At 32.9% G+C, this 24,935-nt stretch overlaps 5 protein-coding genes across 5 annotated transcripts in view; 3 read left to right on the top strand and 2 right to left on the bottom strand.

Moving 5' to 3' along the window:
• The window catches only part of LOC125845221 (histone H3.3), a 202,057-nt gene that overhangs the window by 86,235 nt on the left and 90,887 nt on the right, over positions 1-24,935 (top strand). The gene's annotated exons all lie outside the window — the stretch shown is intronic.
• On the top strand, positions 4,479-6,884 carry LOC125845211 (transcription factor bHLH96-like). Its single transcript, XM_049524667.1, has 3 exons — positions 4,479-4,921; positions 5,741-6,151; positions 6,741-6,884. Exons 1-3 carry the CDS (start codon positions 4,532-4,534, stop codon positions 6,834-6,836), a joined length of 897 nt encoding a protein of 298 aa, XP_049380624.1. The 5' UTR covers positions 4,479-4,531; the 3' UTR covers positions 6,837-6,884.
• Positions 11,423-16,182, bottom strand: LOC125846070 (RING-H2 finger protein ATL52-like). Its single transcript, XM_049525526.1, has 2 exons — positions 16,177-16,182; positions 11,423-12,953 (listed from the first exon to the last, which is right to left on the bottom strand). The coding sequence occupies exons 1-2, from the start codon at positions 16,180-16,182 to the stop codon at positions 11,661-11,663; spliced, it is 1,299 nt and encodes a 432-aa protein (XP_049381483.1). The 3' UTR covers positions 11,423-11,660.
• LOC125846069 (uncharacterized) lies at positions 16,423-16,989 on the top strand. Its single transcript, XM_049525525.1, has one exon. It carries the CDS (start codon positions 16,423-16,425, stop codon positions 16,987-16,989), a length of 567 nt encoding a protein of 188 aa, XP_049381482.1.
• Positions 17,214-24,211, bottom strand: LOC125845186 (ATP-dependent RNA helicase DEAH11, chloroplastic-like). Its single transcript, XM_049524630.1, has 3 exons — positions 23,416-24,211; positions 19,061-22,199; positions 17,214-18,572 (listed from the first exon to the last, which is right to left on the bottom strand). Exons 1-3 carry the CDS (start codon positions 24,190-24,192, stop codon positions 17,362-17,364), a joined length of 5,127 nt encoding a protein of 1,708 aa, XP_049380587.1. The 5' UTR covers positions 24,193-24,211; the 3' UTR covers positions 17,214-17,361.

The raw sequence follows: 24,935 nt of genomic DNA, 5'->3' as shown, positions 1-24,935 counted from the left end.
TGTGGGGGGGGGGGGGGGGGGGGGNGAATTTGAAAGGGGGTCATTATGATTTGTGAAGCTTGTTTTTATTAAGAATATCAAAATGGGAAGGAAAAGTTAAATGGTTGTAAAGGTTGTGTTTAGAATTTAACTGTCGAATCGCTTATTGAAAGTTGAGTTAAAGGCTTAAAGTTTAATGGGTAAAATTTAAAGGTTCAAAGATTCGATAAGAGCGAAGAACTCCTTGCTAATTGTGTCTGGACTATTCATTACAAGTAAGTCAATATTTTCCTTAACATAGTAATGGAACAAACCTCATAGAGGACGTTGAGTCCCTTTATAGAGGCAAACATAAAGTCCTATAAACGATTGATAATTGAGCTCAAAAAAATATTCATTATAGAACTTGTCATATATAGCCCGGGTAAATTTTATATTGAAATGAAAAGAGAAGATTGAAGGTCATAAAAAGGCGACAAGTTCAGAATTCAACCGTTGGATATCCTTTATATAAAATATAAAGCAATAAAATTGAGAAAAAATCATGATGTCCCAAAATTATGTCGAAACAGGTTATAATACCTTAACAGTTAAACCTAATCACACGACCCAAAGTTGTGGCTATATGAAATATACTCTTGCACATTTGCCACAATTAAGGCCGTTTGGTACACGTGATATTTAATTGAACAATCATCAAAGAGATAAATAATTTGAAAAATTACTAACTCCATTTTCTTTTATCAATGTTCAATTATCATAATTATTAATTAAAAGATTGACTATTATTTTGGTTTATTCATTCATTCATTTAGTTTTTTTTTTTTTTTTAAAAAAAAGAATAACCAAGCAATTATTTTCCTAATTATTACTTGTGAAAGGATTCTTCATCTCATATTCTAAGTTGCAAATCTATTAATTTGGTAATATAATCCAAACCAAAAAGTATGATTAGTCCACAGTCCACGGTCTAATTACTGACTAAGATATAGAGATACAAAATCTTTGAAATAAGCTTTAAATTAAACTCCTAATATTCCTCTTAATGTCTAATTTAATAATAATAATAATCATAATAATATATACCAAAATTTTAATTTAGTAATTAATGTGTGGTCCTTCAATATATAATTGATCTTCTCCAAATCAACAGGAATTGGTGCTATAATTTGGTCCACGCGTACACAGTTAATCATTTTAGTTTACTTTCAGATTCAATTAGTTTATTATCTATAAGGTAAATAATTAAACAAATTTAAAACATATAGTTGTATGGTTATAAATTAAATTAAGGCACGACAGAAACTAGATTAGTGGGGAGGAAGTGGACGTTTAGTACTTAAAAGAACTAAACATACTCATAATATGATGTGATATTGTTCACTTTGAGTGAATTAGGAAGACAAATGTTTTAATTTCACAAAAAATGTTTTTTTTTTTTTTGAAATGTTATATTAAAAAAATAAGTGACTTTCATATTTATTTTCTTGGGTTTGACACATAAATAATAAGTATTATTGGGGAGGGGATGGAGTTAGATTGTGTTGAAGGGACAATTAATGCATAATGACACTTGCGAAACTTGTTTTTTCTATTTTTATCGGAAAAATCATTTTTCTCATTTTAAAGAATTTTTTTCCAAAGGAAATATTTTTCAAAAATACCAAACACACCCTATATACGACTTCATTTTTTTCAATTACTAATGTGAAATTTTATTTACACATCGACAGTCTCCTCGAACTAAATTTCACATGAATAACACCTAATTATAAACTTATTTATGCCCACCAACTCCCATCTATTTCTTCTTGGTATTTGTACTCAAAGCTACGGATAATGATCAGAGGCGTATTCAGGATTTATAGCTAATGGATGCACTATTACAAAAAGGTTGATCTAAGACATAAATTTGACTGATTAGATTTTTTTACTGAAAACCATTAAAATTTTAAAATTATAGGTCCAAAATTAACTTTTATTTATCCAAATCAGTTACAAAATCTTAGAAAGAAAACTAAAACAAGATAGATAAAAGATTCAAATTTCTAACCTCACCTAGAGAGGTGCATCCAATCATCATCGTAGTACATTAGATGATACTTCGAGTCTGGGTTCACGCATCTATATTAAATATTTTTAAAAAATATAACACTACTATATATGATTTTGGGAGGGAACCATGGGTTCACGTGAACCTGGTGAGCCCCTCCTGTATACACCCCTGATAATGATAGCAAATCTGTCAATAGACAAACAAAGATACTAAGTCCGGCTTCACACCATCACTTCATCATCATCATGTATACTCGTTTCATCGAACTATTAACTCTAATATCATGTATTAGACTAAAACAATCTAATTATGCTCTTAATATATGATGTAATATAATATTATGTTTCGAGCCAATCTCTCGCTGCTTTCCCATAAGACCTTATACATTAACAATATCACTATACAAGCTACGTACTTTTTCAATTTCTTTTTTACTATACTGAGACTTTGTTCGCACACGTAAGACGTAACTGATAACTATGGTCTTTAGAAATTGGAGTTTAACACTAAAAGGCTGATAGTTAAAAAGCTACAACCTAGAAAGCAGATGTTGGGGTAATTGCAAGCAGAAACCAAGTGTCTTTGGAAAGAGGAAAAATGTTGTCTTTTTGTTATTTTCTTGTTTTTAAACTTTAGGATATAATATCGAGGATTGATTAGATTATAATTTCATATTAAAAAATCTCACATTAAAAATAAATAACTTTGTAACAAATATATATATGATTTTGTATCAACATAATTCAAATTCGAGATCTCTTACTAGGATACAACTTCTTTCTTTTTTGTACGGTATGTCACATGAATATATTCATTTGCTCCTACTAGACAGCATCCACACTGACTCAAATTAAATCTGTGATCACTTTTTCTAGTCAAAGCTAATAAAAAGATTCACTATGCATGTCATACTAATAAGATATATAGTAAATGTTATCAACCAAATAAAGACAAAACAATGCCTTATCAAAATATGTAAAAAAATATTCTCCAGCATCTTTTCTCTTATAAGGGAAGAAAGTTTGTGTAATTTGGGTGGCTAGCTCTGGGGGGATAAGATTTATAATAAGAATTTAAGTTATATATATTGTGATTTTAATTTGTAGAATTCTGGCTCGGTCTATAGATCCACTAATATAAAGCGAAAAGTTGAGTCTGAACTGCTAATTGTTATCACTTTTGAAATCATATATTTCTTATAACTAATGTGTCCAACATAGTTTTCGTGATGAAAAAAGTGGCATTATTGACTACAAAGAAGTAAGTGGAGGGCATTGTTGGAATTTTTTATACTATCAAAAAATATTTACAAGTAAATCTATTTAATTATAATATAAACTTTGTAATCATGAAAATATCGCTATTGCATAACAATTTTCAATAATAATGATACAATAATATTTGTATGTAGTAAACATGGAAAGAAATGAATTTAATCCGGCTCAATCTCAAAAACTAGTTCATCAAATAAAAATTCTTCAATATTATTTAAGAAACTAAAATCCTATCCCAAAAAAAAAACAATTTATATAAGACAAACTCAACAATACACTATCAAAGGAGTACTCCTAAAGGCTAAAAAAATGTATTTGTCATTATAGCTATCGTCAAAGCTTATATATAGTATCATTTTATTTCTTTTGTCATTCAATATATCTAAATTCTATACTAGCCACTCTAATATTTCCCATCAAACAAGCTCATATAAGAAACAAAAAATCACACAATACACAAAATATTTTATATTAACGTAAAATTAAAAAAAAAAACATCCTTTTAAGAAAAACTAATGTACGCAATCTATTATAATATATAAGAATCTCAAAACGCTTCCACTTATTCTTGTTTAGACAAGCATACCCCACCACCCCACCTCTCCCCTCATCAACAAGAGGATATTTAATCAGTGGCGGAGTCAGAATTTTCGTCAAGGATGTTCATAAAGATTGAAACGTCATTTTTATTCTCTTAAAAAAACGAAACTAAAAAAGAAAATAAACAAAACACCTTAATCTGGGCTCAAACCCAAGCCCTTGAGGCGACTTTGAACCGCCTCAGCCATTGGACTATCTTTCTTTAGTAAGATAAGGTTGTTCATAAATTAGTATATATCAAAATATCAATATTTACCATGTATACTCGCAAAATTTTTCCAACGAAGGTTGTTCATCTGACCACCCATGCTAAGATGTAGCTCCGCCCCTGTATTTAATTAATTACTAATTAATGAACTAATAATCGAATGTTCCTCTATTAGTTTTTCTCACGTGTAAGAGTTTCTGTAGCTTACCTTTTTTTTTTTATAGTACTAAAATTAATTAAGTGGTACAATACAACTTGGCATTTTCTTACTTAATTTCTTCCATTTTTTCAGTCCTATATAAGTAAACCAAACCCCATGAACCCTTTACACAAATTAGCCAAACTCTTCAAGAGAAAAAAAAAAAAAAAAGAAGAAAAATTTCAATAGTAGCCTATATTTTTTATTTTTTTTAAATGGCTCTTGAAACTGTTGTTTTCCAACAAGATCCTTTCAATTATAGCCACAAAGATTGTAATTTTTACAATCTTGAAACTTTTCATGATTATGGTAATTTTGGCTATGAGGGGTATAATTGGGATTCTTCTAATTCTTCAATACCACAAACTTACAACGACGACGATATCAACAACAATAATAATTCTTCACCGGATAAATATTTTCCGGTGGAAAGTACGGTGGTTTCAGGGCGGAGAAAAAGGCGGCGGACAAAATGCGCGAAAAACGAGGAAGAAATACATAATCAAAGGATGACTCACATTGCCGTCGAGAGAAATCGTCGACGGCAAATGAACGATTACCTCGCCGTACTCCGGTCGTTAATGCCGCCGTCTTACGCTCAACGGGTAATTTTATTTATTTTATTTTTTTCTAATACGTACGTAAGGACATGCATTAATAATAGGCAAATTGACAATTTTAATTTTTTTTTATATATTTAATAGACACAACACCTATGAGATTATGCTGAACATATTATTATAGCGTCATATATCATGAGTCATGACTATGGGGTTTTCTTCTTCGAGTTTAAATGTTATACACTAATACAACTGGTGTTATAGAAAGTTATTTAGACAATTAAGTCATTTACAAGGAAAATTAGATAAACTTTTGAATAAACAATAAATTAATAACATGATAAAATTTAAATTGTATATTAACGTGTTGTTATGGGTTAAAATTCATTGATGATGTAATTTTTTTTAAAGAGTTTTCATACAACTAGTGTAATTAAACATACTATACTAGAATAGGCTAATATCTATCTAATGCAAATATTGTTGTTGTTATTTTTATTATTTCTATTATTTTAAAGCATTTTCAAGCATCAAAACTTTGATCGAGACTGATGCATAGTTATTATTGATAATTATTGCATCATTTTCTAACATAATTAATTAAGGATATATCTATATTTTCTTGTATAATTTCTTAGATTAAATCAAGTGTATTATTTGAGTTGGTAATTACTGGTAGGTCATGTTTATTAATTAAAAAAAACAACGTATAAATTGCCCTAAAGATTAGGAAACATCCAGATTGGTAGTTAAAGTCAATTAAGTATAAAGTAGTAAAACATTTATTTTAAATAAATAATTGATACGATAATTTAATCGATAGTTATTTATATTTTAATTTATTTGTGATCATAATGTAAACAGGGTGACCAAGCATCAATTGTTGGAGGCGCAATTAATTTTGTTAAAGAACTTGAACAACTCCTCCAATTTTTGGAAGCACATAAACAAGTCATAACAACAAACCAACAACATATTCAGTGTAGTCCGTTTTCTAAATTTTTCACGTTCCCTCAATATTCCACCGGTAACAACAATCACCCGTTGGCGGCCGCCACCAACAACGAGGGGTCAACGATGGAGGAGAGGCGGACGGCGGCCGCCGATATCGAGGTGACCATGGTGGAAAGTCATGCTAATGTTAAGGTGTTATCAAGAAGAAGACCAAAACAATTGTTGAAAATTGTTAATTGGTTACAAGCAATGTGCCTTACTATACTTCACCTTAGTGTTACAACAGCTGATCATATGGTACTATACACATTTAGTGTCAAGGTTAGTATATATGCTCAATTTTCTAAAATTATTTCACGAAATTTAAGAAAGAAAGAGAGTATCAGACTTCTTTACATATGAAAATACCCTTAGTAGACTTGTTGTATAGGTCATTTTTATGACTATAAGAGCATGCATGTCATTACGGGGCAAAACTGAAAAGTCAAAACTTAAGGGGATCGTTTGGTAGCTGGATAATTCACAAGTTATTGATGTATTAATTTTTTTATAACTTTAACGACATTTTGTGAGTAGATAGAAAATAAGTTATTCATGTAAATGTTTAATTGAAAGTTTAGAAAGTCGCATAATTAATACATGTATAAGTTATTTTATGTATAAGAAGATAAAATAATTAATACATAAATAACTAATCTTTCCATAATTAATACACGCATAACTCCAATCAGCTAACAACCCGAAAGAGTTTCAAAAGATAGAAACCTGTGTTTTTAAAATATAATTAGTTGTTTTTTTAATTAATTAACTATAAAAGTTGTTCGTTGTTATTTTTTTTATTATTATTATATTGGCAAAAAAGATGGATTTATAAAGGGGTCTAATTATTTTGTATTTTTACATGAGACAGGTGGAAGAAAATTGTGAGCTAAATACAGTGAGTGAGATAGCAAGTGCTGTACATGAAATGGTGGCCATGATTAAGGAGGAGGCTATGTCTTGTTGAGATGACCTGTCCCCCCCCCCCCCCCCCCCCCCCCCCCCNCCCCCCCCCCCACGCCCTACCCCCTACCCCACCCCTAACTCCAAATCCAAGAAATTGAAAAAAAAAAACAAAAAAAAAAGTTGTTCTCAAGATGTTATAATTTATTGTCATTATCAAATCGTTGTTTTCTTTAGATTATTTATGAAAATGTTTACTTTATTTGTTTCGCTTTATGTGACACAACTCATGAAAATGTAAAGGTCAAGTTATTAAGATATAAATCTTCAAGTTATTAAATTTTTTATTTTCCTTCTTTCTTGATATGTATTTATAAGTTTAATGTTTGAATCAATAGTAAACCTCTTTTGATAAAGAAATTTACAGAAATTTCACTAGTTTAGGAGCTTATTACTTAGATACATTCTAGTCTGTAATATTATGAATCTTTTCAGATTTTAATGCACTCAGATACATGTATTTTGGCATATATGATGTCAAAATTAGGTGTAATTTCTTCTAGATACACTATATTCAAGTCAATTCTCATGTATGTGGATACATAACAAATCTCGCTCTAGCTGATACATGTGAATCATATTAGATACATACAAATACATGTATCTAGTGTGATTCGCATGTATCTGGGTTACATGATAATATCGCTTGACTCTCTCCCTATTTTAGTGTGTATGGTAGCAAAAATACATGTTTTAGGTATATTTTCTCAATATAAGATAGTAAACTCTTAATAATTGATAAAATACGTAATTATGTAATAAAAATATAAATAGAATTAATATATATGATATGAATATATATATCTATGTTTCAATGCCTCTTATGAAAAATCTCGAATTTGAATCTCAAATTAACATATTAGAGTTAGTTTATTCATGTAGTTATATACTCTTAATTGAACAGAAATCTATTTTTTGAAAAATCTTGATTCTTATACTTTTGTGAGTCTTGAATTGAAGCCGATAGATTATGTAAATAATATATATATATATATATATAATTTCACTAAAAATATAATAAATGATCATATTTAATAATTTAATATATGTACATATATATATATATATATATATATATATATATATATATAAAAAAAAATCCCCCTACCCACCCCACCAACACATGCCACATGGGCTTTGGTACCGGAAGTGTCGAATACTAATTAGTTTTGAGAAAGTTTTCTTACAATTATTATACATTATATTATACATGTCCCACGATGTGATTTTATATATTTGTGGGAACTTTCCTTAGATTCTTTGCTTCATTCTTAAAATGTTAGTAAATCTTTTACACTAATAGTGCATACAATATATGGCACGTATAATGTTATCTAAAATTACGTGCAATAGCTAGTAAACCACATATGATATATAAATCGCATTAGGTAAGTTCAACTCGATAATTAATGTTTCTCTACAATTGGCCAAGCAATTTCTTCATCATTATAAACCAATTCTTCCACTCTTACAGTAAGAATAAAAAAATAATAATTGTATTATTTTTAAGTTAATAAATCCATTAAAGACAGGTTACCTAACTCGATGATGTTTTTCTATAATTGGCCATGCAATTTCTTCATTATTATATTTATTGACTCAATTAATTTTATTTATGTAGTGGTCCTAAAAATGTTCCCCTTTCCCTTATCTAAATCAATATAAAGATACAAAATTCATGAAAAATGATTAGTCATGCACCTTCTCATCAAATCATTTGTTGTTCTTTTCAATATCGAGGAAAGTTCATAGAGATGACAAGACTATTAGTACCAGAATTTAATTGTGGAATAATCAGAGATTTTGAGTTCGAATCTGATTATGAAGTTGTCTTTAACAAAAGGTTATCCTCCAAAATGAGACTTTTTATTGAGGATTAATCAATTTCTAAGCGAGTATGATAATCGAATGAAAAAATAAAAAGAAAGAACAAAAAAATGATCAAAAGTTTTGCTCGTTATTCCTTTTTGGGACTATTGTAGAGTAAATGATCATTTTTTTTCTTATACCTTATAGACCATGTAGACTATTAAAGACTAATTAATAAAAGATTTTTTGAGCAAACTGAAAATCTTATAAAAATATATATTCAATAACAACTATCTAATATTTCTTTGAAATAATAAGAGGTTACATGTTAATAACTCAATCAATTCTTTGAAAATATATTATATTACCTTCATTGGTAATAGTAAAAAATATCGGGCATTTATTATTCTTGATATTTTTATGTGTATATTTGTTGCCACTAAAAGTTTTTTTGTTATAGTGTGTGTAACTGACTAACATGAATTGTGGTGAAATGGTTAAGATTTCTTCATCTTTAATCAGAAATCTCGAATTTAAATTCTAGAAATAAAAAATATATATTATTAAAAGCACCATCCTCATAAAGAGCCTTCCAATCATGCAGCATGTCACGTATGAATTTGTCAGACACCAATATGAATATCAAACATAACGTGTAAGAAACCAAAAAGGAAAAAAATCAGGTGTACTTTATTTTCTTTGCTTTTTTGTATAGTCATATATGTTGAATCTTTGAGCAATGACATTAGCTAAAAGACATTTTCAAAAAAGAACCTTGAGGTGAAATTTCTCTGGACAAATCAATTATTGGTTCATGAGAAAGTTCACTAAATAAAAATTGAATATCCAAAATCTGATATTTTGTCAGCCTTTTTTCACATCAAAAGATAAGAGTAATTTGGCTATCAAAAGCAAATTAAAAGAGGACTTTATATTATCAACCTGAAGAATTATCTTTTATTGTAAGTCAACTTAATATTATAGTGCAAAAATTCTAAACAATATATGTACATCTTTAATTTATTGTGAGATGATTCGAAGTATAAGAATCAAATTATCAAATTTTTGGGTGTGAAATCATCGAACATAGATTTTTTTTTATAAGATTAATTAAAAGTATACGTACACTTAGTAATATAAAAGTATTATAAGTCACAATAGTTAACTTAAAAACATGAAAAAAAATTGAGGTAAAAACAAAATATACTACATCATATCGTAAAATGGAACGTTAAGGATTAGTCCTAACCTTGTTGGACAGAGTTATCTGGTACTTATTACTAGTGAGAGGTGACAGATTTTCCAGAAAATTAATTGAAGTGCACGAAAATTGACGCAGACACCGCAACTATAAATATAAAACATTTTTATATCTCAATATTATTCAATGTGCATCCTAAAGTTTAGAAAGGATATGACAAAAAAAAAAAGGCTGAAATAAGAACTGAACATATTTGAGAAGATTTGTTGTCACACAAGAAGTTGAGAATCCATATAGGTTAAAAAATAAAGCTACAAAAGCTTCCTTATATGTACCTACTATATATGATATCAAATCTTGCTTTCTTTTGACTAAGAACTTATATTCTAGGAGTTTGGACTGCGATATGAGATCATGAGATGAAATCAGTGTTTGAACATGCGATTTCATCTCATAATAAAATACCATGAATGCAAACAATTGTACCAATATGACATACATATTCATGATTTTTAGCTTGTTGCTAACTAGGCCAAGCCATCGAGTCGAACCCAATCGAGCTCACTCCTCTATCGAGTTGTACCTACTAAGTGTCCCACGAGTATTTTGCGTTGATTATGTCCTCCCAATATGACTACATTGTGAATGTTGATTAAGTTAGAAGGAACAAACCTTTATTTATAGAGTCCTAAACCTTTTCCCACAAGAAAAGGACTAGCCAATCCAAAACCTTTTCCTAAAAGGAAAACCTATTTATGGTAAGAAATTCAGGGCAAATAAAACCCAACAATCTTCACATGTATCCCCACCACGCCACACCTCCAACTATGATAGTATTTGTATACGTTAAATATAAATTACTTTAGGATAATATTTTCTTGTTTACATATGAATTAATACAAAAATAATAATAAGAAAAAATATTTCTGAGAAAAGCATTTTCATTGAAAATGTTGTCATTCATGTTGAAATAACATTTATCAGCCACTTTTTGGTATTGGAGTTTCATATTTACAAATAAAACTTCATGATCATATCTTCGAATTTTACATGTAAAATTCAAAACTTCACGATATATAATTGTTATTTTCCATTTATAAAAGCTAAAAATAATGTGAATTTTTTCGAAAATAAATATACGTGGGCCATGGGCTGTAATAGCATTTGGGTTCACAACTTGGGCTATTTTCAATAATCCTAATAATTCATTTAGTGGGCCGGGTAGTGGACACAAACAGCCCATTTAAGGAACGCTATTTAAGACATAGCCCATTTGGCACACTCTTTTGAACTTGTGCTAGGAACGCTCTGAGAAACATTATTTAAGATATAGCCAAAGTTCATTAATTTTTTGTAAGTTTAACCACTTCAAAATCAACTTTAGATTCGCGATAAATATTCTGATATCATGCAACATTTTCTTTATTGGTGTACAACTTTTTTACACCAAAATGTTTAGCATGAACAACCATTGTTCCAAACTATTACGCACTTCATCTAACACAGAGCAAAATTCAACATCAAATTGACAATCTCGTTGCAAGACACGTTTCATTGATTGGTTTAGTGTAAACATCGAGTGAAATGAACTTGCTCTTGTCTCTTGCTGTATTATTCATCACAACATTAACCTAATAATAAACTCAAATATCTCTTTAAGAAGAGGGAATATGTAAAATTCATTTGTTTCCAAGTCCTCTATGTGGAACATTACTTTTACACTTTATATTTTCATATATTGTTCATATATATATATATATATATATAGGAAAATCTTGAACCCAACTTGAAGTATTCAAGAACTAAAGTGAAATGTTCTTACATTGTTTGTCTTGGATCTTGAATCTTGCTAGTTGTAGGCAATGAACACTTTCCACTAGTAGAAAAAGACCTCTTCATACTAATAGGAACTTTTTGCAATGAACGTCCAAAGGAAGAACTCTTCATTGCTTTATACAAACTTGAATTTCTATCTCCTCTCTTTGAATTACTCGAACACCCTTGATCAATTTTCCTCGAATTCATCTCATTCAACTCGTTCATCTCATTCATCTCGTTCATCATGAGGTGAATCACTTGAGCAACAGAGGAATCCATTGAGACCGATCTTCGTGCTGGTTGTAGTTCATTGTTGATGATCTCCTTCACTCTATGTTGATCAACCAAATCACTAAAAACACGACCCCTTTTCCTCCTTCCATCAAGATTAACTCGTGCATTTTTCATCGATAAGTCCATCGTTGATCTCCCTTCCTCCTCCTCATCAAGATTTTCTACTACTCCACACCTCATTTCTTGATTATTCCCCTCTCCATCCAATTCAAGATCATCGTCTTGATCAACATCATTCGTACTAGAGCCATCATCACCTACACTAGTAATCGATACAACTTCCACAACATGATCCATTCGAGGGGAATTATCCATATCGGATACAATAGGAGCACGACACAAGGGGCAATTCTTGTGTGACCTTAACCAAGTATCAATACAAGGAATATGAAAAGCATGACTACACTTAGGCAACAACCTTAAACTCTCATCCTCCTCAAATTCAGTCAAACAAACAGAACAATCACTCCCATCAATCAAAAACTCATCTTTTTTATACTTAAACACCGAAATCGAATCAATAACATCTTGTCCAAGTCCCACGGTGCGAATATACCAAATCGGATGATCCAAAATTGGGCCCAAATTCTCATCTATAACAAAATCCTCTCTAGTTTCATCAAATTGTGAAACATTATTTCTCCTAATTGATCTTGAATTTGACCTATTCCTCTTAAGTATAATCATATAACATATGAACATAAAAAAAGCCCCAAACATACAAAGCATTATGATAAAATAAAAAGGCATATGATATTTTTCACTTGTCACATTAGGGAGAGGAGGAGGAGGAGGGGGTAAAAATGGACCATCACTAGGAACAGATATATCATCACCTCCACAATCATTTGTACAAATACAAGTCAAACATTTAGCACTTTTTTGTATATCAAATATATGTTCTTCTAACATCCTTCTATTAAAAAAAGCCATCAAATCAAACAAGAAGGTAGAACATAAGCACAACACCTTTAAGGTTACCTTAAAATTTTCAAGAAACTACGATTTTTTTTTTCAAGAATTTGATGACCCTTTTCTTGGATTCTACAATACCTTAAGATTTTCAAGAAACTATGAAAAAAAATGGTACCTTTTTTCTTGAATTTTCATGGGAAGATGAATAGAGTATCTTAGTGTAAAAACAAGAAAATTGGAATCATTTTCTTGGATTTTTACATCTCATGTACACTAAGATTTGCTAAGATTTTTCACTTTGGTTTTTATTTTTTTTGGTTGAGGATTGAAGGAATTAATTAAGGGGAAATTTACTAGAAATTTCTGTATTTTGGAGTATTTGTGATAAGTCAATGAGGACTTTTAACGTGCTATACGCGTTAATTAAAAAAAATAAAAATTGTGGGGCCTTACATCACATAAAAGTCCAAGAGATGACTAAAGTGGAAAAAAAAACAAAATTGATTTGAGTTTTTTTTGGTTTGTGTATATCTTGTTATACACAACGTAAGTGTTACTACACGTGTAAGATGAAACTACCTCAAGTCTCACCGCAGAATTATGAAGTAAGTATTAAATAAGGACGACAACTAGTGAAAACGGACGATTTGCTTGTTGTCAGGACTCGAGATTATTGAAATTTGCAAATGGCCACTAAAACAAATATAATTAGATTTCATAGTAGTAGTTTGCTAATTACGATTTGTAACTATATGTTTGAGGGAGGGGGGAGGAGAGAGCGAGAGGGTAGAGAATGGAGAGAGACGAATAGTATATGTATATTTGTCAGATAATTGTATATATGTAACTAGTATACATATGTATTTGTATTTTGGCGAGCGAGATTGGGAGAGGGAGGAGAGAGGCGAGCGAGATTGGAAAAGGGAGGAGAGAGGCGAGCGAGATTGGGAAAGGGAGGAGAGAGGCTAGCGAGACAGGGGAAAGAGTGGAGAGAGGCTAATTATATTTATATATCTGTCATATAATTTTATATGTAAATGTATAATTTGTATTTGTATATGTATAAAAGAGGAGAGGGGTGAGAGAGAGGAAGAGATGATGTAATTATAGCTAAAATTAAATTGTGAGTGATAATTAATGAAAACTATAACTATGTTAGCTAATTAACTAGTACATATTTGTTTATCAGCCTAATTTCCTTAGAGATTTAATTCCATCCTCTGTATCAATTATTGAAACTCGAAAGACAAATTAATGCGTAGATTTTTGACAAATGAAGATTATAGACATAAAAAGATTTGCTAATATGAAAAGAGAGATTTAGGTTAGGTAGTTTATGAATGAGTTTTCAACTACATTAGCATTTAGCAAGTTGTTTGACATAAAAAACATAATATATGGTCATTATAATTTGTGAATCTTTTAATCCTTAAATACAAATTCCATTGTTATTTATAAATCATAAATTCAAGGGAAAATAATATATGTATATATATTGAAAGTTTTTGATGAAACGATACTGAATAATATTATTATTGTAGAAGGGTGTGAATATGAAATATCATCACCCTTTAGGAAGATAGTTAAGCAAAATTAATGAGGGAAATGTTAAAAGAGCTTCATTGGATATAATGTGTGACAACGAAATATATTTTGTATACACTCAAAGAATAGCAATTATGAATTTCCTTGTCATAAAGAAAAAAATACTTAAAATATGATAGATGATCAACTTCATTTTTTTAAAAAGTTTAACCATGGATAACTTTGTGTGAACATGTGACATGTTCAAAGCTTTAGTTAATCTCACATGATAAAGTAGGTAATCTTTCTTAATTTTAAATTAAATGTTTGGACCATTTATAATATGGTAGGTTATCTACTTTTTCAATCCTTGGAAAATGTCCAAATGTAACCTTTAACTTTTTTAATTGTCTGAATTTACAAGTGCTCAAAGCTTTTAGCCTCCTATTTCCATTTTAGCAAATCAAGTGATTTTATTACATATTATTATTATTATAAAATAATTATATAAAGTATTAATCAATTTTTTTTAAAAAAAAAGTATAATTACAAAAAATATCAACTATCCAATCGATATATGTCAAGTAAAAAGGAACGGACAATTAAAGGAGCAAGTGGTTGCATTCAATGCTACTGCAAGAGCTTTTCTGGTCAAATTATTTTACTTCATAGTGACTAAATTTTCCTAAAAATCGTATACATCGGTCCCTCATTCATTTGTAATAGACGTATAACAACTCTTTCTCATAATAGAATAAAAGCAAATGAGCATTTCACGCTATTTAATTTGAGGTGGTCCAACTCATTGATTCACAAATTTTACGTTCATGTCACATCAATATATTGAAGAAAGGAAAAATTAACATGTTAGTTAATTGTATTCTAAAACACACAAAAAAAGAAGTTCAATGACTTATCGAATTATCTAACTTGACCTTTGGCCCATGGTAAATAAATGTTCAAGTTAATTAAGTTGTACATCCAAGTATTTGAGGTGATAAAAATGGCTTTTAACTAAATTTATTTTGGTGAGTAGAGTTACCTGATACCTATTATTGATGAGAGATGATAAATATTCCATAAAATTAATCGAGGTGCACGAAAACTCACCCTTGCGGTCATAAAGAAAATGGCTTCTCACAAAATTCATTAAGCCACACCATACAATAATATTTAAGAATGAATGAGTTATAAAAATCAATAGTGTAATTATTATTCTTATATAGTATTAGTGAATTTTAAATATGCACTAGTAAGTTGAGTATTATTTTATCAGATAAATTAATATTCAGTAAGAGATTTACATAGTCAAAGTTTGAAAAAAAAAATACAATTTTTGAGATCTAAATTGAATCTCCAAATAAATTTTTAATTTCAAATTAATTTGATTTATCAATGATTTCAAATACTGTCTTTAACACAAACTTAATTGATGTTCCAACTTCCATCGGTCCTTATTATTTGTCGTTTAAATAGCCAAACAAATTAAGTCTAAATTAATAATTGTTACTTTAAAAAACAAAGACGATAAGATAGGGATAAGACTACGCACACAAACAATAAGTTATAGGATTATGTTTCTCTATTTTCACAAGATAGGAATAAAGATTGCGTACACACTACCAGACCTATTTCATAATCCTATAACTTTTAATTTGTCTTTCTATGAATTATAACTAATAAAGACAAATAGAATCTTTTTTTTTCAAAGCAAATGGAATATATTGACTCTAATATAATCTTTGGTTATAATCAGAGGCAAAGAATTTCTTCCTATGCTTACACGCATCTTATATTTAAAAAATAAATATATGTTAGAAAACTAAAACGTTATCCAACCAACTAGATTGTGCCACTTCATCAGAAATGTGGGTCCCACTAATCCTATCAACCAATCAAAAACCTTTGATCATTTTGACAAACTCCCCTTATATCCAACAACTACCATCAACCAACTTTCTTGAATTCTTGACATATTTCATCATTTTTTTGCAAAATTTAGCCAAAAAAATTCAAGAATTCTGGGATGATGGCAGGATGGTTGATGAATAACCAAAAGTTAAGTCCTATGGGGTTGATGATCAACAAAGATGAGATGAATTATGTGTTTGGCCAAAAACAAAAATCAAGTCTTGATTTTCTAATGCAGAATTGTGACTTGCCTCCACCTCTCAAGGTGTTTTCTGGCCCTGATATGAATGATGATAATGTTAAGGAGGCGAATATCGAGGTTAGACAAGAACTAGGGAGTGATAGGTTGGAGGTTCTAAAGGCGTTGAGACGATCACAGACTCGAGCAAGAGAGGCAGAGAGGAAGTACCTGGCATTGCAGAAGGAGAAGGAAGCTCTTTCGAATTTGATGTTGGATGAATCAGCGCGAGCTCTTGCTTATAGGAACTGGATCAAAGTTCTTGAGCTACAACTCCTGCAGTTAAAAACACAAAAACAGCAGAAACAGCAACAGCAGCAATATGAACATGTTGATGAATGGAACAGAACAAAAGAAGATGAAAATGGTACAAATGGTGTAACATGGCTCATAGCAGTTGCTTTCTGTTTAGGCATAGCTGCAATTGGTTACAGATACCTCCTTTGACGGTGGACTGGTCAAAAAAGCACACGATACCAAAGCAGACAATACGTGTCATTGGCTTGGGCTATGCCAGACTCCTTCATCTTTTTGTTTCTTTTTTCTCATATTCTGAATTGCTTTTCCTTCTCACATCCACATTGTTTTGCAGTTGAGAAGGCTAGCTTGTCAGTCATGTTGTATATACAGAATTAACCAAATGCCACAAAATTAGACAGAAACTTTGTATAAGTTGTAATAGAGACATTTAACTATAGACAAGAAAAGGGTTCTGAAGACACAAACATAGATATGTATAGACATAAAAAGCTCTTGGTTACATACTCGGTGCAATTTTTTTACATGAACACGCTTACATAAACTATGGTTCCCTATTTCTCATGTAATGGACCGGTGAACAGACCTCAAATGATCATAGCAATTATCACTGGTGTCAAAGAAGAGCAAGCAAACCCAGCAAACATGTTTCCCACACTTACACTCGATATGATTGCAGCCATCCACCTTCTCAATTGTAAATCTGCAAACGGGACATTTCTTTACATTGTCTTTCCCCTTGGACCATTCCTCTAGAGAGCAATCTGGGTCGTCTTTAACCTTCTGGTACGTCTCACAGGAGAGGTATGGATGATATTCCAGGTGACAACTCGTACACGTCTCCACATAGCATGCACCACAGGCAAAAGGAGCACCAACCATATCGGGATCTGCAATGCGATAAACTGAAGGGCAATCTGGTGAGGGGCAAAAGCGGTAGGTACTACCATTGGCTGCCACAAAAGCCCCCAAAGAAGCCCTGAAAAGTTCTTCCAACTTCTCAATTGACAATAGAGACTTCAAATCAGCAAGCAGGATGGGTTCCGCACAACCTTGATGAAGACAGCACATGGGGAAACCTTCCCGGCTTTTGATTGCAGACTCACACTGCTCTAGCAAGCATGTCCGACAGAATACATGGCAGCAAGCTTCAAGTTTATAAGGATCCTCCAGTTCACACAAGCAAACAGGACAGTCAGCATCATCTCCTGTCGTTTGAGTTGGAAAACTTCTTTGAGCAATTTCAGAGATTATGTCCTCAACGCTTTGCTTCATATCTTTAGTACCATTGATATAGATGCAATGGCGCTTTGTGTTCAGAGAGAACTCTGCCCCAGGCACCTTTTCTTTAAGTGCACTAAGGTCTGGTCCAAATGTCTGAACAACTCTTTTCATCAGGTCATGAGGCAAAAGTCCTCCACGAAGATGCACCTCAAGTTGTTTATTTTCATGTAGCGCCAGAAGGGAACCAATAAATCTGTGTTGAGCCCTATCAACATTGTCTAAAGAACCAAAGATACTAACAAGCAAGCTATGCTTGTCAAAATAAATATAGGTTCCTGTCTCCCGTTGAATTGTCCTCATAATGTTGCTTCCTTCTCGAGAGAACAGAAGTTGAACAACCTTTGGAGTAATATCCACGTGATCTACAATCTTGCCTTTCATAAGTTGCTCCAGTGGCCTTCTCAAATCTGCAACAACTTTGGTGGCAGTGGCAGATATCCTAACTGTACAGGAACCGTTATCATTTCTCTGTAGCTCGCATTTCCCAACTGCAAAACAATCACAAGTTTCACTCAGCTACCAATTAAATAAATCCATATCTGACTACTGAAATTTTTTTTCTTCTGAAATAAGAGTCACTTCTTAACCTATAAATAACGTTGAAGAGACACGAAAGGTTGCAGAAGAATCCCCTCACTAACCCTTTTGGATTCTCTAATTTTTCTCCTCCCCCAATCAACCAACACAAAAATAGAGAGCATATTTCAACAAGCCCATCTTTTCTCTTTGGAGAATTTTCGAGATAAAAGACAACAGAGTTTCACATCAACCAACAATCTGAGCACCACAAATAAGATTTAAAATAGTGCTATAGGAATGTAAACAACAATATATAAAGTAGTCAACAAACCGAGCGTATAAACCAGAACATTTCGGGTTCAGTTTAAAACAAAATCCGGCACTTCACTTAAGCAACCTAGTTTGACACAGACATAATTGTAAAGAAGATATATAAAAATAAGTAAGCACAAGATACCCTTTCTTCGGCGGAGGCTAGCAAGTAAAGAATCCAGCTGGTTCCTGATGACATGATAAACTGCTGCAGGACAGGAAACAGAGCTGTGAAACAGTCGCTCACATCTTATTTTCTGCCAGGGAAGGCATCCAGGCAAAACCATGCCGTCGATTTGCTCCAAGGCCTTGGCTGCTTCAAGATGAAGAGATCCATCAAATATTATAGCTGCTTTTGCGAAATACTCAGTTAGTTTCGGCTGGAAGACCTGGACACGAACAGAGTTAACAAACGGAACCTTTTTAGGCATGAAGGGAGATATTTCTTTCCGAAGTGCTTCTTCACAAGTAGCTATGGGAGGATTTTCTACAGAATCTCCTCTCACCAAGAAGAAATCCAGAATTCTCCTATTTGTTGTTGCCCTTAACACCTCAAGTATCTCTGTCTCAGCAATGTCCCTATCAAGTCTAGTAATGACTATGTTGTCAGGGTTCTTATCGCTTGCCTCACAACGGATGACATTTCCACCAATCATGAGATCAGAGATGTCATCTAAAATTAAAGGAACATCCATAGGGTCGCATCTCAGAAAGCCTACTCCTTTACTGTACCTACGAGGCCAAGAAACTTTAGCTTTGAGAACTGAGCGAAACATCTTTTGATCACTACTGTGTATGCTCCTGGATGGAACCATTTTCAGAAAGCCACCATTAAATTCCACTTTATTTAAGAATGTAGCCTGTTCTGCAGCATCAGGGGTAAGAAATTTTACTGTGCCCCACTTGTTCTCCTCTTTGTCCTGGCCCATTCCAGAGTACTTGTGCACCATACAAATATTACCAGATGTGGCTCTCTCCAAACACATCAGCAATTCCTTGTCATCAATGGCATTTCCATTTGAAGGAAATATGTCCACAGTCAAACATCTCTTCTCAAGCTCCAAATGCTTTATCACAGCACCAGCTCCAAAGAGAGCAACAGAGGCCGAAGCTGCTGATCCTCCATTGAATAGACATTTCTCTAAGCATTTGTTCCGCAACAGCTTACTTTCATACTCTAGAGCATCATTTACCTGGAATGTAACACTCTCCATGTCTCTCGAAGAAGCATATAAAAGAACCTCATTCTCATCAACATTAACTTGAATGCCTATCCTTTCATCCTTATAAGAAGTTCTAATGCGCGAGACAAGATTGTTAATGCTACTGTTAGATTTTCCACAAAATCTTTTGAGTAGCACGACTCCAAAGCCTGTCAAAACCTTCTTTTCTAACTTTAGTGCATCCATCTTCAGAAAATCAAACAAAGGAGCAGGAGTGAGGCTAACAAGAGAACTAAACTCAAATGCAGTAACACAGACCAGATACTCGTTAGCTGATGCAAGGACATCCCCAAAGACTACCCAACGTGGTCGTTGGCCGAAATTCAAAAGCGAACAGGAAGGATGTAGTTGGACACACTTCCCAGATAGCGCAACCTCATAACCAAGCTGATCATAACCTGAGTACACAGCAACATTTTCCGCAAGTGAAGAAAGAATTATACTTTGCAATACTTCGTCACACTTGTTATGCACTTGAGGATGCCAGCGCCAGTAACTGGCTAAGATCATATTTAGCTCATTCTGAAGACAGGCTTCCATTTCCAGCACTGTCTCATGGCATCTTCTCATGGATTTGGCATTGATACTATTATCCCAACACCAGCTATTCTTCTTTTCCCTAGGCACAATCTCCCATTCCCTGTAAACAGATAATAAAGTAAAGAGGTCCCCACTTGGATGGCAAAATTGCACCTTGTGGCAATCAGATTTTAGTTTGTCTCCTTCAGAACCGACCCTACAGAAAATGCTGCTGGAATTTGCCATAACGGCAGCAAGCGCAACACCTTCTTTACCCAAACGTTGATCAAAGCAACTGAGGATCATTTTTCCCAACCGAGGTTCAATACCCAACTTCACCAGTTTTAGTCCTTCTGCAGTTAATTCATATGATGCATCATCTCTTTGTGTAACAGCTCCTAGTTGAACCAGATTTCGGGTGGCCATCTCAATAGCTTTGGGGCTCGGTGCATCAACAAAATCAAAATCCTGCACATTCTTGATACCTAAAGCAAGAATCCTCAGCACTGCAACACCAAGATGAACTTTCCGAATTTCAGGTTCCTGATGACGAGGCATATCCTCAAAATCACTTTGAGAGTACAGCCTGAAACACTTTCCAGGTTCAGTTCTCCCTGCACGACCGGCTCTTTGGTTAGCAGAACTTTGGCTCACACTGCATATCCTGAGAACATTCATGCCAGAGCCAGGTTCAAACCTGCTTTCTTTAACCATGCCAGAATCAACAACATATTTGACACCGGGGATTGTCAGTGATGTCTCAGCTAGATTGGTGGTGAATATAACCTTTCTCTTCCCTGGATAGGAGAGAAACACTCGGTTTTGGTCATCATATGATAACTTGCCATGCAAAGGTAAAGCAATGGCCAGTGGTGCTTTAAACTGCTCACAAGCCCACTCAACTTCACTCTGAGATGTCAAGAAGGCTAAAATAGCTCCCGCTCCCTCAGTTCTATCGATCTCAGTCACCATCTTGATAACATCGTGGACATAAGAGGCAATTGCACCTACAGCATGATGGGCATCATCTTCACAGGGAACATACTTTATATCAACCGGAAAAGTCCTACCCGCCACATGGAAAGTTCCACAACCAAAGAAGTAGCCTGCAAGCTGGTTTGCATCAACTGTGGCAGACATAATAATAAGCCTCAGATCAAACCTCTGATGAAGTAGTTTCTTAATCAATGCTAAAAGAAGATCGGTGTTAAGGCTTCTTTCATGTGCCTCATCGACTATGATGCATGAAATGTTGGACAAAGTCTTGTCGCCCATATAGTGCTGTAATAGGCAGTGATCTGTCATAAAAATCACCTTTGAATCAAACTGCTGACAGGTTGAATGTGGTGGATTACAGGAGATCGAGCAATCATCATAGCACTCCTGGCTTTCCTCTCTAACCCTACTTGCTAAAGAATTGGCAGCAAGTTTTCGAGGCTGAGTGCAAACTATAGAACCATTGCCAGCTATTCCTGAATCAGCAAGGAATTGCACTAATTGTGTACTCTTTCCTGATCCAGTCTCCCCAACCAAAACAGTCACCTAAAACATAACCATCAAAAAAATGTAATCACCATCACATGGAGCCCCTAAAAAGAGATATCATCCCATTCAAATCACCAACGATATGATACAAACAGACACAAAAGCTCATAATCAAAATCATCCACTGTTGAAAAGTCAATTATGAATAACATATTTGTATACTCAAATTACTTTTTTAATGAAGATATAATCAAATTACTAAATTAAGAACAATAATACAAGGGGGGGATTCTTCTAGCACCTGCAAACAACAAGATAAAATCATCTAAGCACAAGTTTTAGCTCCTCTTAATCAGTAAAAGCAATTTAAAACTCCTTCACCAAATGTTCAAGTAAAGCTTTTACAAAAATCAACAGAAGCGGCAAGATAAGTGATAATAGCGGCGATTTCAATTGGTATATATCTATATAGAAGAAAAAAAACAGTATAATTGTTACTATACCAGTCCTACTAATAAAATGTACGTGAGTATTAGCAAATTGTATTGCAAAGACTTGAAGAAAAAATATTTAAGCTTACTTATCCATCTTTTTACAACTAAATGCTAATATTTAAGCTTGTTACCCTTTTACCAAGAAGCGGGTAAAAGCCTCGACTCAAAGTTAAAGTTGCTTCCGTGGTTACGAGGATTCATGGCTTGTCTTTTTCATCAGTACAAGATTTTAAAAAAATGTTCAAGTGAATTTTTTTAAAAAAATTAACTGCAAACCTTTTCCGGACAAGTGAAAATAGCTGCAATTTCAATTGGTATATGTCTATCCATAAGGGGGGAAATCAGTATAATTGTAACTGTAATACTTATAATGCATACGGGATTATTAGCAAAATGTATTGCAACTACTTGCAGAAAAAATATTTAAGCTCATTAATCTATTACAAGTAAAAAGAATCACAAGATTTGCTAATACTAGCTCCCGCTTGGCCATCGATTTTGAAGTTGTAATTTTTGGAACTTGATATTTAAAACAATTTTTTCGATATTCTATAGTAAGCTTGTTATCCTTTTTACCAAAGCAAAAACCTTGACTCAAGGGTTCCATAGATTTTGAAGTTGAAACTCGAAACATAAAAATTTACCCTTTTGAAGTTAAATCATTTTGGAACTTGATATCTGAAATAAATTTTTATGATCTCAACATTTATTTGTACGCTAGTTATTATTATCAGTTAATATAAGATCAAATTAAATTGGTAAGTGATTGTAAATTATACCTGTTGAGAAAGAATTTGTTGCAGAATCTGCTGCCTAAAACCATAAATTGGTAATCCATCATCAAGCCTTCTACATTCTCTCATCATGATAAAATGAATTTTATTCCAATCAATCACTTCACCAAAATCAAACACCTTAAAATCCTCATAATTCTTCGAATCCTCCAAATAATCAATGATACATTTAATCCCATTCTTGAATTCATCAATCCTTAATGATATCAAATCTCTTTCACCTTCGATACCCTTTTTCTTCTTCCACAGCTCCTGGTAAACACCAACCCTGTTAGGTTTCTTCAACAACATAGAAATTTTCTCAATCTCATCAATCACAAAACCCAATTTTTTCTGCCATGTTTGTACTAAAACCCCATTGATTAACTTATTCAATTTCTCCAAGAAAACCCCTTTTAATCTCTCATTCAACTCTTCTCTATCAGATGGAAGTTCAACTTTTGCTTTTAAAATTGGATTACAACAATGCCCACCACTTAACCTTAACTCCCATAACTTCACCATAACTTCTAATGTTTGATACCATTCAACATACGATAGGGTTCCGACGATAAAACTTGAGTCTACAACTGATGGGTTTTCTGGGGTGAAGGGTAATTTTGCTATCAAGTTGTTCAGGTGTTGCCAGTTCAGTTTCCAGTTCATCGGAGTTGCCCGGAGTTGGATTGTGAAATTGGGTATTTTTCGTTTCGAAAATTCCAGCGAATTCCGGCGAAACCCATATCCCGATTGGGTCACCGGGCATGAAACCCGTTTTTGCATTGGAAAAAGAGAAGAAAAACAAAGTATGCAGAGATGAACTGAGTGACCCGACGACTGATAAAAAGACTGCGAAACTCTGTGGGTGTGTATTGCGGGGGGGGGGGGGGGGGGGGGGGGGGGGGGGGGGGGGGGGGGGGGGGGGGGGGGGGGGAGAAAGGGACGGATAGTACGAGAAAAAGGGTGTATATATATGTATATAATTTGTATGTATAGGTAGAAAACAGAGCAAACAGAGAGGTAAACAGTGAACAGAGAAAGCTAAAAAGTTTGGTTCTAATTTGTCTCCTTGTTTTACTTGGATTGGGAAATAGCCTCACTTCCTTTGTTCTCTCCACTTCTTACAAGAAAAAGAATTAGAGAAAACAATTAAGGTGAAGTAGGGTCGGAAATGATGAATTTCGAGCTTTATTTATAGTATAAAGTGCTTTGTTTTATAGCCATTTTTAGGGTTTGGAACGGCGGAATTTGATTTTTATGAATCGTATAAAGTGGTCAATTTTATAACCGTTATAGGGTCAACGACAAATCTCAATTTTTATGGATGGTATAGAGTGAACTATTTTACAACTGTTATATGGTTAGGAACGACAAATCTTGATTTTTATGGATGGTATAAAGTGATTTATTTTATAGACGTTATAGGGTCAACGACGACTCTTGATTTTTATGATCAGTATAAAATAGTCTATATTACAGTTGTAATAGGGTCAACGACGAATCTCCGTTTTTATGGATGGTATGAA

This window comes from Solanum stenotomum, chromosome 11 (assembly GCF_019186545.1).
Source record: "Solanum stenotomum isolate F172 chromosome 11, ASM1918654v1, whole genome shotgun sequence".
NCBI lineage: Eukaryota > Viridiplantae > Streptophyta > Magnoliopsida > Solanales > Solanaceae > Solanum > Solanum stenotomum.
The sequence above is the reverse complement of the archived record's forward strand: the minus strand, read 5'-3'. Positions and strand labels throughout refer to the sequence as shown.

Bases quoted from the DNA above. Each gene is read 5' to 3' on its own strand.
- LOC125845211 (XM_049524667.1), top strand. From the start codon at position 4,532: ATGGCTCTTGAAACTGTTGTTTTCCAACAAGATCCTTTCAATTATAGC. The intron at 4,922-5,740 runs GTAATTTTATTT...TAATGTAAACAG, and splicing joins CGCCGTCTTACGCTCAACGG to GGTGACCAAGCATCAATTGT. The intron at 6,152-6,740 runs GTTAGTATATAT...TACATGAGACAG, and splicing joins TATACACATTTAGTGTCAAG to GTGGAAGAAAATTGTGAGCT.
- LOC125846069 (XM_049525525.1), top strand. From the start codon at position 16,423: ATGGCAGGATGGTTGATGAATAACCAAAAGTTAAGTCCTATGGGGTTG.
- LOC125845186 (XM_049524630.1), bottom strand. From the start codon at position 24,192: ATGCAAAAACGGGTTTCATGCCCGGTGACCCAATCGGGATATGGGTTT. The intron at 22,200-23,415 runs GTATAATTTACA...GTTATGTTTTAG, and splicing joins AACAAATTCTTTCTCAACAG to GTGACTGTTTTGGTTGGGGA. The intron at 18,573-19,060 runs GTATCTTGTGCT...ATTGTTTTGCAG, and splicing joins TAGCCTCCGCCGAAGAAAGG to TTGGGAAATGCGAGCTACAG.